At 37.3% G+C, this 18,588-nt stretch overlaps 1 protein-coding gene across 1 annotated transcript; it reads left to right on the forward strand.

Annotated features, from left to right (window-relative positions):
* The first annotated feature begins 518 nt into the window (after positions 1-518).
* LOC103461141 (cholesterol 7-desaturase nvd) lies at positions 519-17,237 on the forward strand. The gene is made up of 7 exons (XM_081613587.1): positions 519-1,066; positions 9,698-9,886; positions 10,169-10,347; positions 11,464-11,589; positions 11,909-12,028; positions 12,651-12,827; positions 14,802-17,237. The coding sequence occupies exons 1-7, from the start codon at positions 697-699 to the stop codon at positions 14,961-14,963; spliced, it is 1,323 nt and encodes a 440-aa protein (XP_081469713.1). The 5' UTR covers positions 519-696; the 3' UTR covers positions 14,964-17,237.
* The last annotated feature ends 1,351 nt before the right edge of the window (positions 17,238-18,588 follow it).

The raw sequence follows: 18,588 nt of genomic DNA on the forward strand, positions 1-18,588 counted from the left end.
TCTAGAGAAAACTTGAACATTTCTAAGTTTGAAAATCAAAGATTTGTGAGAACATTTTTGAACCTTACTGGTTAATCTCAGAAATGTTCTAGAAACAAAATCAAGGACATTTCCTGGCTTTAACATTTTTGAACTTTTGAAACTCAGAAAATAACAAAAAAAATATTTTAAAAAAGGCTCATTAATCTAAAAAAATCAGTTTTTTCTTTTTCAAGCTCAGAAATTACAACATTTTTTCTAGTACATTTCTAAGGTTAATTTCAAAATGTTAGTTTTTTGGTAGAAATGTATTCCTTTTTTTCCCTATTTACAACGGCCCTAATACAATGTCATATAAAAATGACTAAAGTAATAATAATAAAAAACATAAATATTTCACACTGTATGGATCAATCTTCTTAAATCATGACGCTGTAAGCCTTGATCTCCTGCTCTCTAAAGTATGGTGACACCTTCTGGCGAACTTTCATCCAAATCCTCTCTGCTGTTGGCCTACTTTTTTTTTTTTTTTTTTAATTCAACTTCAACCCTGCTGCTGACTTGCAGCACCAGCCTTTTGGAAAACCATCCTCCTCAAAACTTTTCAGCTTCAGGTGTGGCGTTAACGCGCAAACACGCCTGTAAATAAATCCGAACTTGAAGAGTAACTTCCTGAACCCGAACCGCCTGCAGATACAGAGGCCCCCGAGGGACAACATGCCCAACAACGCGGCTCTGGCTGTGGGACTGGGACTCGGAGCCGTCCTCCTCACGCTTCCCTCAAGTGATTTCCACCTGGAGGACTGGGGCTTTGCGAAGCGGCTCGTCCTGTGCGTGGCGGCCGGAGTCACCGTCCTGGTTCTGGTCCGGCTGCACCGGCTGCTCTTCCAGCCCCTGGAGCTGCTCCGGACCCCGGAGGATGTGGGATACATCGCCGAGGACGGGCGCAGCAAGGCGCGGGCCGCGAACGAGGCGCGTCGCCGGAGGAAAGTCGGGGAGCTGCCGCCGGTTTACCCGAACGGCTGGTACCGGGTTCTAGACTCCCACATGCTGGGCCGGGGAGAGGTCAGAAGCGCCTATATTCTAGGTATGGCGCAACTTTTAACGCTGAAATTTCATTTTATTTTGTTCTGGAAACAGAAAATATGCAAACTACTTCCAAATTCTTCTTCTGATATTTTATTTTGCCAGAGTGTTGAAGTGTGACGTCATTTTCACAGATGTCTGGAAACTGCGACAACACAAAGATTTTACTCAAGTAAAAGAAATTACTCGAGTAAGAGTAAAAACGTATTTGGGAAAACGTAATCAAATTATCAGTCATTTAATATTTACATAATCGAACGATCAAAATGTAAAGTGAAGGGGATTTTCTGTATTCTACGGACCAAAATTACAAAAATTTCTATAAGTAGCAAAAAATATTGTTTTCTAAATTAGTTTCTTTCGATATAAAAGCTTATGAAACTTTAACAGAAACTATAGGTGTGTATCTGGTGAATTTTTGGTTAAAACATGTTTGTTTTTCCTTCAGTGGGAAGAAAATCCAATTTTACTCAAGTAAGAGTAGAAATACTTCATAATACATTACTCAAAGTACAGTGAAGTAAAAATACTCCTAAAAGTAAATTTTTTTCAAAAATATTAGTGAAGTAAGTGTAATTGATTACATGTAACTAAGTTTAACTGAGTGATATTTGAGGAAAAAAACTGGCTAGACTAAACAGGGTTACTGGTCAAGGGCAGGATTATGTAAAATAGTTTGTTTTAGTTTTTTGTCATGTTTTAAAGTTATTGCCCCATAAAAAATCTGTTGTAGTTGCACTTCCTCTACAAAAGTGAGCAAAACTTCGCTGACATTCTGCTGATGTAGAAAATTTTAAGAAATACAATTAAGATCAAAACATGAATAAGTTTAACAAAATATCCTCCAACTACTTCCTGCCTTCTTCTTAGTTTCTACCAGTAGCAACATCCTGTTTTCAATCATGTGACTGGTGTTGATGCGAAAAATGAGTTTTCATTGCAGTTTTCATGACACAAAACAAAATCATCCTTGTGCCAAAACTTATTTATTTTATTTTAATTTTCTTGAGGCAGTTCCCATGGCAACCACTCAGCCGTTCAAAACACCTCGGTGAACCTAGCTCTGCCTCCGAGGTCGGAAGCAGCAGTTTCCAAGATTTATGTTACTAGTTTCATGTAAAATAAACTTATTTATCTTTTAATTCTTTAAAACTAATTCCAAATGCAGTTTCTCAGGAAGTCAGATTATTACATGACACCAGTAACCGACGTAGGATGATATTTCTACTAGAAAATGTGTTCAGTATTTTCAGTTCAATTCAATTAAAATCCAAAATACTTTATTGATCCCAATGAATCCCAATATCTGCTCAGTACAGGTTTGTTTTGTTCCGCCTTTCTCTCAAGGCTGTTTTTATCCACCCACAGTTTTTTCTTCCACTCAACTTTCCTGGGTAGAGGATTATTTTTGTAAATAGATTCTAGTAACTTTGATTTTGTCTTGTTAAAACACTTAAGGTGTCACAAGGAAGAAGGAAGTTGTTCTGCAGATATCTGCGTGTTTCGAAACACTTCCGCGCCTATTTTTCTACCTCAGGTTTTCCTTCCACTCAACTTTCTGTTAATATATTTGCATGCAGCCACTTTCTTCTGTGCCTTCTCTCTCCTTCCTGCTTGTCTAGTCAGTAGTCTTCCTCGTTGCTGCTGTAAGCCTGTCAGCGCTCCAACATCAACACCGCAGCCTCTTTTAGTTTCACGTTGGTGGCTCTGAAACCAGGAGTAAGAATTTAAACGGGTTCAGCAGAACCCACTTTGCAACACTTTGGGTTTCCTCTTGGATTCGTTGTGAAACTGTAAACATTTAATGGTGAAACTGGGAACAAAACGCAGCGAAACATACTGAAAGTGAAAGAAAATATCAGTCTAAACTGACAGCTTTCACACTTTTTTACTTGCGGTTTATTTCACATCAAAATTTTCCACAAGCCCGTTGTGTTTGCTTTTTGTTTGCTTTCCTGGTTCTGTTTGAGCTGGTGCCAGATACCAGATTGTTGTCTCTCTCAGAGAAGTCTGGGTTTTGTTTTGGGGTCCCTGGAAACATTTCTGCAGAAACAAAGTTCCTGATAAACTCTCTGACCTCGTCTTTGACTTGTGGTTACCTTTGAAATGAAGAGGTGTGGCTTAAAAAGGCAACGAGTTCATTAAATAATACCAACGAAGTTCCTCCTGGCTGAGCGAGCTGCTAATTATCAGACGACAGAGTTCATTTCAGTTCATTTACAAAGTATTACTGTCATTTTATGGGGCAGAACAAGACAAAAAAAAATCATCAAATATCAGGAAAATTATACTCCACTTGTTGATTATTGGTTTATTAGATTACAATCAGTTCCACGGGTGTTTAAAGTGTGGCCCCGGGGCCATTAGTGGCACTTGGGCTGATTTTGTGTGGCCCCACTGCAATACAAAAATGATACAAATTTGACCCGGTAAAGCCGGTGGAGGCTTTTAATTTGTAATTTTCTTACAATAAAAAAATGTTAAAAACAACAAAAAAGTGTTTGTTTTTAAGGCCACGTTTTAAACCGTGTTTATTTAGAGAGTTTCACTGAAATCAGTTTTTACTTCATTTATTAAACTTGGTTAAATTTAGGAAACGTTTTGAAAGAAAGTGACTGGAGTTCTGCTCTTATTACCAAAAATAAGTTTGTTTAATCGAGCCAAAAAGAAACTGAAAACTGGATCCTTTTCTCTTTAAATACAGCAAACGTGCAAAATCTGACAGTGTACCATAGCCACTGTAGATGTAAAAAAAAATAAATTAAAATTAAAGAGAGTACATTTCTGCCAAAAAACTCAGAAATGTTCATTTTAATCTAAGAAATTTCTGAGACAAAATAAGGAAATTTCTGGGTTTGAAAAGCTGAAAAAAAATTGAAATTTTCAGATTGATCTCAGAAATTTTCTAGAAAAAACACAAACATTTTATGAGCTGCGGAAGTTGAAAATTTGTTAGAAAAAAATCTGAAAATTTGAGATTAAGCCATGAAATTTTCTAGAAAAACATGGACATTTTGGAATTTCAAGAGGCTTAAACTTTTGAAACTCAGAAATTTTCATGTTTTTTGAAACATGAAAATTGGAAAATGTTGGAAATGCCAAAATTTCTCAAATTTTTTCTAACAAATTTTCAACCTTTCTGGCTCACAAATTTCTTTGTTTTTATAGAAAAATTCAGAATTTATCATGGAAATGTCCTTTATTTCTACAAATCTAATCTAATGCACCACTGTAAAAACTCTACAAGCTTATCAAGTTTAATCTTTAATTTTTCTGTTTTGTCAATATTATTCTTAAACATGTCGAAGTTTGTTTAAAACACATTTATTCAGTCGGTATTTAATGCAGGTGACGCACAATATCGTTAAAATTTAATGATGTTTTCTGAAACGAAAACTGAAATGGCTGCTTATCAATTAATTGCTAGTTGATTGATGAGATCAGTTAACTTCATATTAAGTCATTAATCAGTAATTTGCCTCCGTAACTCATTTGATGTAAATGTTTTCTGTTGTGAAACAATTTGCTGAAAGGTCTGTCATACATTTGTGTTGAGTTTACTCCAATACATTATTATTAAGAAATTATTTACTCAAAATACAAATTTTTTTGCTGAAAGGTTAGTTTTGTCTTATTTCATAAGATATGTGCAGTCAAATTTGGACTGAATTGGTTGGTAACATTTTGTGTTTTTGCAGTGTACGGCTCAGTTTCAGGTATTCAAACAGCAGAACAATCTGCTGGTTGAGACGCAGTTGCAGCTGCAGCATTTTTCTACACAGCGGTAACCTGAACATGAATTCACGCCACAGCGATTCTTATTTGTATCTTTATAATGAAGATAAAGTTTTGTCTGCTTGGTGAGCAGAATGAATTTACTGAGGCTTCACATCCTGCTCTCGTCTCTCTGCAGTTTGCAGGCTGGTTGGGGTGTTTGATCATTAAAGATGGGGTTTCAAAGAAGATGTGAGGCTTTCATGTTCGCTGTCGCTTGGCGTGGATTACATCAACAAAACGAGCCAAATATGAAAGAGTTTCTGAGCCTGGAACACAACAGGGAAAGCCGCTTTCACCACCAGATTTCCCTTCCACTATCCACCCGTTTGATGGGATAATCAGCAGAAGATCAATAAAAATGCAAAGAAATGTTTACAGATTTATTGCTGTTATCAGAAAGTTGAGTGGAAGGAAAACCTGAGGTAGATAAAATGATGCACAAGCAACAGGGTTGATTACAGCCATTGAGAAAATGACGTTTTAAAGAGATTTATCTGTGAAAATCTTAGATTTCTTCTGTTTGTTTTTATTATTATTATTTTATTTTTATCATGACACAAAGACAACTTGTGTAAATACAAAATTATTTGTTTCACTAAGGGAAAAGAAAGCTGTGCAAGCCATATGAAAAAAGCAAACGGAACATTTTACAAGTTGGAAGGAGAAGGAGAGAGAAACACATTTTGTAATTTTCCACTGAGAACCTGAATTTAAGATGTTGGAACTCAAACACATTTTCACTATTTCTAATTCAAAAAACAGATTTTATGTTATTTGAATATAGCTGTTGATAAGTATTTATGTGCAGAATCATAAATACCAGCATGAGGGAATCATGATACATCGGCACCAACATCGGTATCGGCTGATAAATAAAACTAAGCCGATACGAACAACTGATATTTATTTTTATCTGTTTCTGGTAGAGAGTCAAAATAGCAGTAAAATATACATATAATACTGGTAAATATCGGCTATCGACCACAACAGCAATATTAATATCGGATATGAATTCATATCTTATTGGTTTATCCCTGATTTTATTCATTAAGGGAAAACAAAGTAATTCAAGCCAAAAAAGTGTTTGACCTTCAGAGCTGCAATGAGAGAAACCTGAATCTTAGGGGTCAACGTGGTTGACCTCAAACACATTTTCACTGTATTTCCTCTTTCATGTCATTTAAACATGATGGGTATCCAAACCTTTTGTGATGTGAGACAAAATTGTGGAGTCAAATGAAGTCATGGGCCGAAAAAAAAACTATAATTAAAGGTAAATTTCGACCAAAAATTCCTCTCAGAAAATGTCTAGAAAAAAATTGAAAAAATTATGATTTTTCACATCTCAAGAGGTGAAACTTTTCAACATTTGAAAGTCAGAAATGTCCAGTTTTTTGTAGAAAATTTCTGAGATTACTCTCAAAATTTCTGAATTTTTTGGTGGAAATGTATTGTTTTTTTTAAATACCTACATAATATTCCATTGTAGATTTTCAACGTTTGCTGTATTTTTGCTCGATTAAACAAATTTATTTGCAGTAACAAGAACCAGATTTGGGTCACTTTCCTAAATGTAGCTAAGATTAATAAATTAAATCTGATTTGGTGCAATAAAGTCGCCTTTTTAGTAAAAATCTCTAAATAAACATAATTTTACCTTTTGTTAAAACTTGTAAGAAAATTACAAATTAAAAGCCTCCATATGCACCAATGGGTCAAATTTGGATAATTTGAATTGCAGTTTGGGGCCGCACAAAATCAGTCCAACGGCCACAAATGGCCCCCAGACCACACTTTGGACAGCCCTGAAGTAAACTTTTTGTTAAGTACTGATATAGGAAAACCTCCATTTTTACCATCTGTGTTCGTCCTGCAGCAGATTTATTCAAGGAACGATGTTTGGCTCTTTTTCCCTGCAGCCTCTGTGGCTTCAGTTTCCCATATTTTGCTGACACCGGCTGGGAATCGGTTCTGTGTCTCCCTCTCGTCCGCTTCCTGCAGTCGTCTTGTCTCAGGTTCTGCCTACGGAGCACATTTTGCCTGATGCTGTCATAACAGATTGAGACGGGAATGGAGTTCTGCAGAACGACAGGCTCTGGCAGCGGCGCAGAGCTGTGTCACGGCGCGTTGGGATTATTCTTGTTATCCGTCCACGATATCCTGCCAGGGCGATGAAAGAGCCGTCGGAGGAAGAAAGAAGGAAAATTACTCCTGTCGCAGTAAACAATAAATCAATCAATCGCATGATAAATTAAAATGAGCTCAATCATTTCCTTCGTTTTTCTCTTTCTACCAAAACTGGTCCAAAGTCAACTAAGAGACTACATAACTCATTTTATTTGTTGTTTTGATTGTTTATTTTGGATATTTAACATATCTTACAGTTCCAATGTAAGAACTTTAAATCGTTCATTACGATTTAAAGTTTATTAATCTTTGAGAATGTACTATTGCCATTTTATTACTTGAAAAAGGTCTCAAAACAACAATATTATCGTTTATCGCGATAATTGCTGGGAGAATTTATCGTCCAGTAAAATGTATTACTGACGGGCCTGTTTTTAGCACATTTATTCACTAAGTTATCATTCACAGCTGGGACAAAACAGGCCTGTCACAATAACACATTTTGCTGGACGATAAATTGTCCCAGCAGTTATCGCAATAAACGATAATATTGTTGTTTTGAGACACTGGAACTGGAAGACATTTTAAATATCCAAAATAAAGAAGCAAAGCAACAAATCAAATGAATTATGAAGTCTCTGTAAACAAACATATGTTTTTTAAAAAAGTGGCTAGTTGAAACCAAAAGGCTAAAGACTTCATCATCCAGTTTTTGGTATGAGAAAAAGAAAAACAATAAATTAAACAAATGGACATTTTTGAGATCATTTTAATTTATCATGCGATTAATTTATTGCTTATTCATCCTTATCTTCAGCTCAGCCTACAGGTTTGATTACTGTGACAGATGAAGAAAATGTAATTAAAAAGTGGATTAATGTTTAAGATGCTGTAACAGAATATTGAGAAATGGCCTGAAATTGGATGTTTTCTGCTTTTGAAGAACTGCAGACGTATGAAAAGTGCATTTAACAAACTTTACTGGTAGATAAATGATCCCAGAAATTATTGAGATAAACAACAATATTGTCATTTTGAGACAATTTGCAACTAATTTAATGAAAATGGCATCACAACCAATAAGTTTTGGTTTTGTACACAATAATCAACACTGCATGGTTACAAGATGGAGGCTGGCAGACGACGGATTTATTTTATTTTTTAAATCAAGTTTGGGACATTTTAATTTGACAATCTGGATTTTTATGAAAAACGATATTTTGGCACACTCCTACTTATTTGGCGATCAATAATGTAAAACTCGGATTTATGAATGACATCACAGTCAAAATGAGCGCATTGCTAGTTGGAAAACCAGTGGGATTGGCCATCTGTTTTTGGTGCTAATTGCTGCTAGCAGATAGTTTTGTTGAGGTTTTATTGTGTATAGTGCTGGTTTAAAGAGATACAAACAATTATTTGTAGGAACAAATAGTTCCTACATGCATCTGTATTTTATTTGTGGCAGCCATATTGGATATTTATGCACATTAATCATTTGCATAAGGCCCTTGACCAGCCTTTTTTGTTGCAGTTACAGGTTTGTCTTGTTGCCATTTCAGAAATCAACACTAATCTCTTTTACCTTAATGATGTTCACTTCCATCATGAAGAGTGTCAGATTATGTCAGAATAATAATCAATGACTAAATTGTTTGTTACATTTATTTTAAAAGATTATATAAAAATATCATGTAAGATTGCTTACATAAATTATGCAATACAAGTTGTTTTGTTTACTTTTATTGACGTGTATTTAGTACCTGATCTCATTTTCTTTATTTAGATATGATGCCATTTTGAGCACCAAAGGATGTTACATAAGATCCAAAAATAATATTCTGAGTGGCTTGGATATTTATCAAACGTGTCAAGTGTGCAGCTCCATCGACCGCCCTGTTGACATTTCTGCCTGTTAAATGTCAAACTATGCCCTGGTGAATATTGCTCTGGTCCTTTCCATCATGATTAGCTCAGCAAGTATTAGCGCTACCTGTTCAGCTCAGACCACAACAACCCAGATCGATATGAAGAGTTGGATAAAACTGGTGCTAAGCACGATCTAGCATCAACAAGAATAAATAAAAAGATTTTAAAATAAATACAACATATTTGACTCCTTCAGTGGCTACGGTTGCTACAGCACTGATGCTAACATTACACTGCAGCCCCTGAATTTGGACACATCTGCTGTGTCACAGTGGTATGGCTAACTTACTGAACCAGCTAGCTGTGTTGCAGTGTTGAGGCTAATCTGTTGTACAAGCTAGAAGTGCTAAAGTTAACTTGCTAACGTGCTGTACCAGCAGTGCTAAGGCTAACTTCCTGAACCAGCAAGCTGTGTTGCAGTGCTAAGGCTACCTTGCTGTATCAGGAGCAGTAAGGCTAACATGCTGAACGAGCTAGCTGTGTTGCAGTGCATAGGGTAATCTGTTGTACAAGTTAGCAGTGCTAAAGTTAACTTGCTAACTTGCTGTACCAGTAATGCTAAGGCTAACTTGCACTACTGGTAGAAGTGCTAAAGCTAACATGTTGTACAGTACTAAGGCAAATTAGTTGTTCCAGCTGCACTAATGCTAACTTGCTGTACCAGCTAGCTGTGTTGCAGTGCTACAGTTAGCCTTCTTTAGCATGTTACAGTACAAACTAGGTTCTGTTGAAGGTTCTGGTACCACCTACCAGTGTAAAGCCGTCTCATGGCCTGTTTTTTCAATGTTTTGTCGTTCAGGTCAGCAGCTGGTGGTGTTTCGGGGCCACGATGGGAAAGCCCATGTGCTGGACGCGTACTGCCCCCACCTGGGCGCCAACCTGGCTATGGGGGGCCGCGTGTTGGGAAACTGCATCGAATGCCCGTTCCATGGCTGGCAGTATCGGGGAAGCGACGGGAAATGTGAGAAGATTCCGTACTCAGATAAAGGTACGAAAACAGCACAGACAGCTTCCTGTCTTTGGTTTCAGTGGTTCCATCGCTAAATGCGCTGGAAAATGTTAGTTTTTATGACTTTACTCTGTATTCCATTTTCACAATGGTCTCTCCTTCCTTCCTTTCTATTCTTCCTTCCTTGTGTCCTCCATTTCTTTTCTTAAATTTGGAATAATAACATTTTCTTCTTGAGCTCCTTCAGTATTGTATCATAAAGTCGGTGTATTTCTTGTAATTTCTTACCTGTGTTTACACACATATGTTCTTCCCTCTCAGTACCTGAGTTTGCCCAGGTGCGCCGCTGGCCCAGCTGTGAGGTGAACCAGCAGGTTCTGATCTGGTTCCATTGTGACGGGTTGGAACCGCAGTGGAGGGTCCCGGAGCAGCCGGAGGTCGCTAACGGCCAGTGGGTCTACAGAGGCAGAACCGAGCATTTCATCAACTGCCACATTCAGGCAGGTGGAAAAAATTCTAACTAAATATCCACGTTCATCTGGAAGCAGCTGAACTATTAGAGCTTAAAATATATATAACAAGACATGTTTCCCATGTTCCAAGTGAAATAGTCTGCCAATGGAACTAGAACTGGGTTGCTGGGTAACAGCCGACGCTGCTAGGTAACGGCCGACGTTGCTAGGTTGCTAGGTTACGGCGCAGAGGAACATTCTACCAATGGAGCTAGAACTTTTTTATAAATATGGGATTATTGACTTAAAATAAGGTCCTTTTTCTGTCTGAAAAGTTACTTGTAAGTTAGTTTTGTCTTATTTTACGTGTAATAAAAACTAAACCAAAAATACTTGATTATATTTTCTGTTTTTGCAGTGAACTGTGCTAGTTTATCCGTTTCATCACTTTTTTCTTCTACATAATGTTCTGTTCGTGTGTTTTGATGGTAGGCCAGCACTACATTCAAGATGTACTTCTAAATCTGTTGCTTTACTGTTCACCTTTTTTTCTTCCACTAAGTTTTCCAGTGGTATTTTTGGATATATTTGGACATTTTTAAATTTCTGTTTAGTATTACAGCGACAAGATTGGTAATTAACCAACATTTTCATCTGTTTTTTGCTTTTCCAACTTCACAATGAACTGAATTACTAAATCTGTTGCTTCACTGTTCGCTTGTTTCATATCACACTTTTTTCTTCCACTAAATTTTCTTATACTGTATTTGGATTAAGGGCTGCACAATACTTTATAATATAACTTACTGGTTGTAATTAACCAATATTTTGTCACTTTCTTAATCTTTATTATTATTTCTTGATTATGGATCAATACGTTGGGAAATTTTGTTTCAGGGTGTTGCATTTGAAATATTAAAGCCTACAATACTTTTGATAGCCTTGGTCTAATTTTCCACTATAGTAAAAATAAGAATTGCACCAAAGAAGATACAGTTTGCTGATGCATTTACAGACTATGTGAAAGTGGGATTTTTCAGTTTTTGATGTATTTTTCATTATTTAACTTGTTGATTTTTGGTTTTCAGTGAACATTTAGAGGGCAGTTCATTAAAAATCAGAGAAACGTGTCGCTGTTGTTGCTAAAATTGCTTGTTTCTTCAGGAGATTCCAGAAAACGGAGCGGACATCGCTCACCTGGGTCACCTGCACACTCCGGGCCTCCCCAGCGGAGTGGATCTGCGCTACATCAACAGCAAAACCTGGGAGTTTGTGCGACACGACTGGAAGGTAATCAAACATTTATTCTCTCTTGCTTTAAATGTTGAAAATGCTCAGAGCTTCTTCTTTGCCTCATTCAGTCGCCTTTATCTCTGTGCACTTTGCTCCTGTTTATTCAACAGATTGTTTATTCCTCTGGTGCCTTTCCCGTTTCATAGAAGCACTTTTATCAGCCTTATCAGGGATTTGCGTCTTTATATAATGAATCTTCCTCGATAAGCCAGAGGAATCCAGATATTGTCTTTGTCTGACCTTTGTAATCGTTATTTCACTGTGACCGCAACAGTGAATAATTTCTGTCTGTCTTGTTGTTTGGTTTCCCTCGTAGGTTGAATGGGATCCGGAGCCTGAGCCCAACAGTCACTGCGCTCAGATGAGGGTCAATCATTCACTCACCTTGTTTGGCTGCCGTTTGCCTCTGCTGGATCTGCGCGTTGTGGCCAGACAGGTACGGTAAATACAGTGCACACAGCTGAAACCACATATTTACATTTTTAAATAATTAAATTAAAATTATAAAGCAGGCTTTTTGTATTACTTTCTTCACATTAAAAAGTTTCTTGCAGACAACAAAATATTTTCATAAATACAACTTCCAAGGGCGATTTATAACATGTAAATTATTATGAACTCTTGGTTATAAACTGCTAAGAATCCTTCAAGCCGTTAATATTCAAGCTCTTATTTTGAAGTGGCTGAAGAGTGTTTACACAGCAGTTCCTGTTTCCTCCGTTTTACTTTCTTTCAAAGAGCAAAATAAAATAGCAGAGAAAACGATATAAACATGAAAATAGTATCTTAGGACTTTACAGAACATGTAAATTAACATGTTAAAACTAAATTGGTGCTTAAGGGCTATGATTGGAATTGAAGTTGGCGATTTAGCATTAGCTTCTGCTACACACAACAGTGTTGGTGTAGCACTTTACGGTTAGCATAGCTAACTATATAGTTAGCTAATGTACATTTTTTGATAACTATATTAATAAGTTACAATCCTAATAACAACAATCAATGGGTTTAAGCACTTGTTTTTATTCCCGGTTCAGTGCTGTTCGTAACTGTTCCAGGTGGGCCCAGGATTGGTGTTTCTGCGGTTCGACCACAGCTTCCTGGGCCGGGGGCTGATGATGCACTGCGTGACGCCAGTGGAGCCGCTGCTGCAGTGCGTAACTCACACCATGTTCTACCAGAGGAACATCCCGGCTGTGGTGCCCAAATTCATCCTCAAAGGAGAATCCATCCAGGTGCAGCATTATGAATTTATGTTTTAGTTCTTTTAATTCATATTTTATTCAATCTTAGACATAAATAGTGAAATTGTTCCTCATTAGGTGTGAATTTGAGATTTGTTCAAATCTGAAAAGATTATTGACTGCATTTTCAGCTGCTCTACCTTTTGTTTTATTTCTGTTTTATTCATTTTTAAAATAATTTTATTTTTCACATGCCAAAATAGCTCATTATCAGTTGCAAGTTTATAACAAAAGGATGTATTCTAATTTGCCTTAATCAGCCACTGCTTTGATGGTTTAGTTCTGATCATCTTTGTAATAATTTTATCTATTTTTACATTAATTTTAATATTAAAGAAGCTTCATATTAGTGGCGAGCTTAACAACTAAGATTTATTTAGTACATTTATCATCCAGTCTGCCTTTTGAGTCACTTATGTTGTTAATTTTATGCTGTATGTATTAATACTTATTTTATTTAGAGAAATAGTTTTACTACTACCTTTGGTTTAGTCCTTCAGTATTTTGTTTTTCCATTTTATTTTTATTTATTTTATGATGTAATATATTGTTTTTAAAATCTTCAAATATTTAAGTTTTGAAATTGTTTATTATATATAAACAGTTATTAAATTTGAAAGGATAATTTTTAACCTGTAATTTTATTTTATTTAAGCTTATCTACATATTGTGAGTTCGTCGTTGATGTTAAGTTCACGTTAGAAGTAAAATAAATTATTAATTTAATTTATTAAGCAAGTTAAATGAAAACCAAAAATCCCCTTTTAAATATTTTATTTTTAAATGTTGGATCTGTTCTTTTATTGCAGTATGTTGTAGGGCTGTAGTGATACAATAATCTCACGATATGATACACGATATTCTGCTCACAATATGATATATAGTGCGATATTCAGCAAACAATACCATTCAATACACTTTTGCGATTTTCTGAAAGATTTTAGAGGAACAGAGTGATTTTGGTGACATTCTGTGACTCTTATAGAGTTGAATTAATTTAACTGAAAACTGATTAAAAGCACCAACTACACAATACCTGGCTCTGGCTCTGGCTGGACATGAACACAGACTTAAAGTCTTCTGCTACACACAACAGTGTTGGTGTAGCACTTTACGGCACTAAAGTGCTACACCAACAAAATGAATCAAAGAAGTGGTGAGAAAACATGTTTCTTTTAAATGAAACAGTACAAACTGTAGCTTACATGCATTTGTAAAGTAAATAAAGTGCACCACGTACCCTGCTCTGAAAAGTTTGATACCTTTTTAACCTTGACACTTAACATCTGAAGGAATCACTCTAAGCCTGATGACCGAATCACTCTCCTGGCGAAGCAAGCAGTGAGTGAGCAAGGTGACAGTAGGATGTTACGATACTTGCGGATGAATATCGATTTTTTTCTAGCAAAGAAAATATCGATATATATCGCAAAATCAATATTATTACACAGCCCTAGTATGTTGTGTATTTCCTTCAAAATGACTTTAATTTGAAGAGATTGCTGGGTGCATGCATCACCCGCTCCTCCTCGCGCCGTACAGTCACAGAAAAAGTGTAAATACTTCCTCATTAAAGCTGATAATTAGCTGGATGGTGAAGAAACTGTCAGCTGTTTGAACGAGGCAGAAAAACGTGTAAATTAGCATAAAAATCCAATTAAATGTTGGTTTAAAAGCTGTAGATTATAATTACAATCAAATAGTTTGATCAAACTAAATCAGAAATCTTTTTTTTCTCCAATGTGGTGCTGAATAGAAACAGATGACAGCTGCCGGGAAGTGAAATGCCAGATCTCAGCTGCAGCTAGAGTCACTGTGACATTTAGCAGCAAACCCCCTGCTGCTGAGTCATGATAATTTACTGAGACAAGACAGCATAACAAACATCATAATGAGAATCAACTCCTGGTTCCAGTTAAGTCACCAGATCCAGATGTTTGTTTGTTTGTTTGTTTGCGTCTGCAGTTTGAACGTGACGTGATGATCTGGAACAACAAGACGTATATTTCCAAGCCGCTGCTAGTGAAGGAGGATGCTGCGGTTCGGAGGCACCGCCGCTGGTTCAGCCAGTTCTACAGCCAGAACAGCCCGCAGCTGGAGTACCAGCGGGACACTTTGGACTTCTGACCCGCCTCTGGAGGTCGTCTTGGTCTGGCTCCAAGAAACCTCTCAGAGAAGGAATGATTTTGATCTGTTTTAGGTTGTAAAAATTAAGCTATGCAGTTTTTTTTTATGCTTTCCTAAAGTCCTAAAGGCCAAGCAGAAAAAATATCCATCCAAGATCAGGAAGAGAAATAAATTCCCTTCAACCCTTTAATGTGAAATTTTACTAACAATAAGCACATAAACAAACTGTCTACAAGTGTGAATTTGTTGTATAAGTTTATTGTGGGATGGTTTGAACTTGAAGGAATGTAAATGTTTCACAAAAATTCCTTTTGTCTGTACTGGTTCCAATAACAACCCAAGCGCTTAAAACCCACATCCAGCAGTTTAAAAAAAAACTGCTGGATGTATATATATATATATATATATATAAGTTACTGTTTTTTGGTGTTTGGAAAACGGGCTCTTTCAAAAACTTCCAGAATGTTGAGTCACATTCCACCGGCACTGCGCCGTTACCTAGCAACCAAAGAAGACATTTGATCTGCTGGTTTTACTGCTGAATATACAATGTATTGTGTTAAACCCCCAAACTTTTTCCTGTGAGGGCCACATGACTTTTCCCTTCTCTAATGGGGGCCGGAGTCAGTTTGTGACAGAAAAAGTGTGACGATTGCCTAAATGTTAAAATGTATTGTTTTCCAGAAAGCAAAATCAAATAACATTCTCTGGGTTCTTCAGAGAACAAAAGTCAGGAAATAAATAACACTATTAATGAATAAATAATAACCAAATAACCCTCTCTGGATTCTTCACAGAATAAATCCAGGAAGGATTATAGTCGTATTTTCCGAACTATAAGCCACAACCCCAAAGTTTTTTTTAATTTTAAACCAGTAAACATAAATATCTAAGCCACAGATATCTCTGCCTCTCCAGGTTTTCCACAGCGATGCAGCAGCAGCAGAGGGGGGCGGACACCCAACATTTGAGTCATAACAGGTCAATTAAATATCACATTTATTACGGTGAAAAAGAAAAGTTGCCAAGTTTAGATTTAACTGAACTGATTACGGTCATTTCCGAACGGTAACTGTAACAGTAAAAGTGCTGATCCTTCGTGTTGCTACTAACGTGCTAAATGAAAATGGGCACTTTCTTCTTCTTCTTTATATTTCAACAGCAGATTGCATCCATTATTGTTGCACTACTGCCATCTACTGGATCCTAATATCTATACCTCAAATTCTCATAATGATCCCAGTATTATTTAAAAAGAACGAAAAATATTTTTCCCCTCAATGATATTTAACTGATCAACATTCTCAAATTTCAATTCCCTATTAAAACCTAATTCCATTTTAATGGGTGCTTTCTTTTATTTCCAATTTTGACTTCCAATGATTCAGTTCCTGCTAAAGAGCCCACTAGTGGTTGAAGAAAAATCCACATATAAGCGGCTTATAGTCCGGAAAATACGGTATATGAAAAAGAATCTGAATGCTCTCTGGCCCGCGGGCCGGATCCGGCCCGCGGGCCGTAGTTTGGGGACCACTGTGTTAAACTATCCCCTTTGAAACCCCTGTTCCCCTCCTCACCTGTGAGGGCGCTGCACCAAGAAACACTGAAGTAACCTCACTAAAACCTCTGAAAAAGACCAGTGCGACTTTCTTTTTCACGAAAGGTAAACAAAAATGAAATGGCGTCAGAATTTAGCGGTAGTAGGATTTCTCTTTTGTCTTTGGCAGAAGAACACAAGCTAATTTTCCTGCCAATAATACACTAACGAGTTTGCTTTGGTGGTACTTACCCAGAATGCCCTGCATTCCAATTTTGACTTCCAATGATCCACTTCCTGCTTTTAGAGATGCCTCCGGTCCATTTGGTGCCGAGTTCAATTACTCATTCACACCTCCCCAAACGAATTGGACTTTCTAGTCAGGATATAGTTCACTAACGAATTTGAGAAAACTGTTCCCAGTCTCACCTGTGGGGGCGCTGCACCAAGAACCACTGAAGTAAACGACAGGAAAGCCTGAAGAAGACCAGACTCCCTCCCCCAGGAAAGGTGAACAAAAATACCGTAGCCTCATTTTAGTGGTTGTAGGATTTCTCCTTTGTGTAAAATCTGATGTGAAACTTTAAAGTGTGACAGAAACAAACTTTAGCTTTGTTTTAGCCAAACAGGAGGAACTCATCATCTCTGTTGCTCCTGAATATACATTTTTGTAACTGGCAGATGATCCACAGCTGTAATGTTTATTTAAATACGCAGATTAAAGCTGTCTCTCCTGCCTCCGTGTGCTTGCTCATGCATTTCTTAGCTAGAAGCTTCCAGTTGAATATGTTAGCGGGTTAAATCGAGCAGAATCGATGGGGAAATGGTTAGTCTGCCGCATTTCGCCATGTCGTAAAAACGCTTTTTCTGGTTTGGTTTGTGGGAGAATTGTTTGTGCTGAAGCGTCACATTAATAATTAAGTCAACTTAGCTATTTAAAAGGCGGGAAACACAGTTTTAAAAGCTTGTTAGGCCTGTTTTGGGTTTGAAAAATTACCTGCCAGGTACAGAAAACACTCTGTATGTATGAGTGGATGTTGACTCCGCAGCCTCGCGACGAGCTTCACAAAGCGACACAAACAACAACAGATGGGGCCAATCATCAGACATCTGCTCCACAAGAGTTGGGTTTGGCTGCAGCGGAAGTGTCAGGAGTCGGTGATGGTCCCATCTGCAGCAAACCGTGCGCATGATTTCAGCTCAAACAGCAACACGCCGCACCACTCCACAGTCTGGCCGACCGGACCAGCCGAACGTCATTCTGCAGAATGGAGAAGTACAAGGAGGAATCCCACCGGAACGACTGTAGGGTCAGGACTGTGGAAAACCAGGATCATCTTTTAATAAGCGTGGATACAGCTGCAACTAACGTATTGCATTAATATCTCTATTATTATTACGATTAATTGGGTTTTTAAAAATCCTCGCATTTTGCTGATTTTTCGTTTAACCATGCACGAATGTAATAGAAAATATTACAGAAATCTTTTATATTTTATAAAATAAGAAAATAAACATTTTAGGCAATAAAATATTTGCTAAAGCTAAGAAAAAAATACTTTAACTGTTCAAAGTGTCACTATGATGGTATGCGACATTGTTACGACTGGCTCAAGGTCATAACAAAACGGGAGACCATGCAGGGGCCAAAGTGTAGAAAAATGAATATTAACAAAAACAACAATGGATTGTGGATATCAGTATCAGTGGTGTAATGCAAATGCTTGGATGTGTTGTATGAGTGCATATGGAAGTGTTGAAGTGCAAAAACAAAGACAAACTCAAATGTGCAAAAAGGAAAGGCGCTGAGGCCTGGCAACAAAACACTACAAGCATCAAGGCAGAGTGGATGCTGAAGGAGACCAGAAGATGGAGACAGCCAGGTTTAAGTACTCTGCACTCCCAATCAACCTGATCAGCAGCACCTGTAAAGGGGAGGAGCACAAGGACAGACAAAAGCAACACCTGCAGCCCAGCCCTTAAGGCCCAGGGCCGACATAATCTGTGAAAAAGTCAAGCTACCTTCTCCCAGTGCTCCCAGTGGTAACTGGAAGCACCCAACCAGATCCATGAGGCGGGTTTTAACGC

This window comes from Poecilia reticulata, chromosome 12 (assembly GCF_904066995.2).
Source record: "Poecilia reticulata chromosome 12, P_reticulata-male-v2, whole genome shotgun sequence".
Classification (NCBI taxonomy): domain Eukaryota; kingdom Metazoa; phylum Chordata; class Actinopteri; order Cyprinodontiformes; family Poeciliidae; genus Poecilia; species Poecilia reticulata.

Coding starts and splice junctions, on each gene's coding strand:
- LOC103461141 (XM_081613587.1), top strand. CDS start 697: ATGCCCAACAACGCGGCTCTGGCTGTGGGACTGGGACTCGGAGCCGTC. Junction 10,348..11,463: donor TCATCAACTGCCACATTCAG/GCAGGTGGAAAA, acceptor TTGTTTCTTCAG/GAGATTCCAGAAAACGGAGC. Junction 12,029..12,650: donor TGCGCGTTGTGGCCAGACAG/GTACGGTAAATA, acceptor TAACTGTTCCAG/GTGGGCCCAGGATTGGTGTT.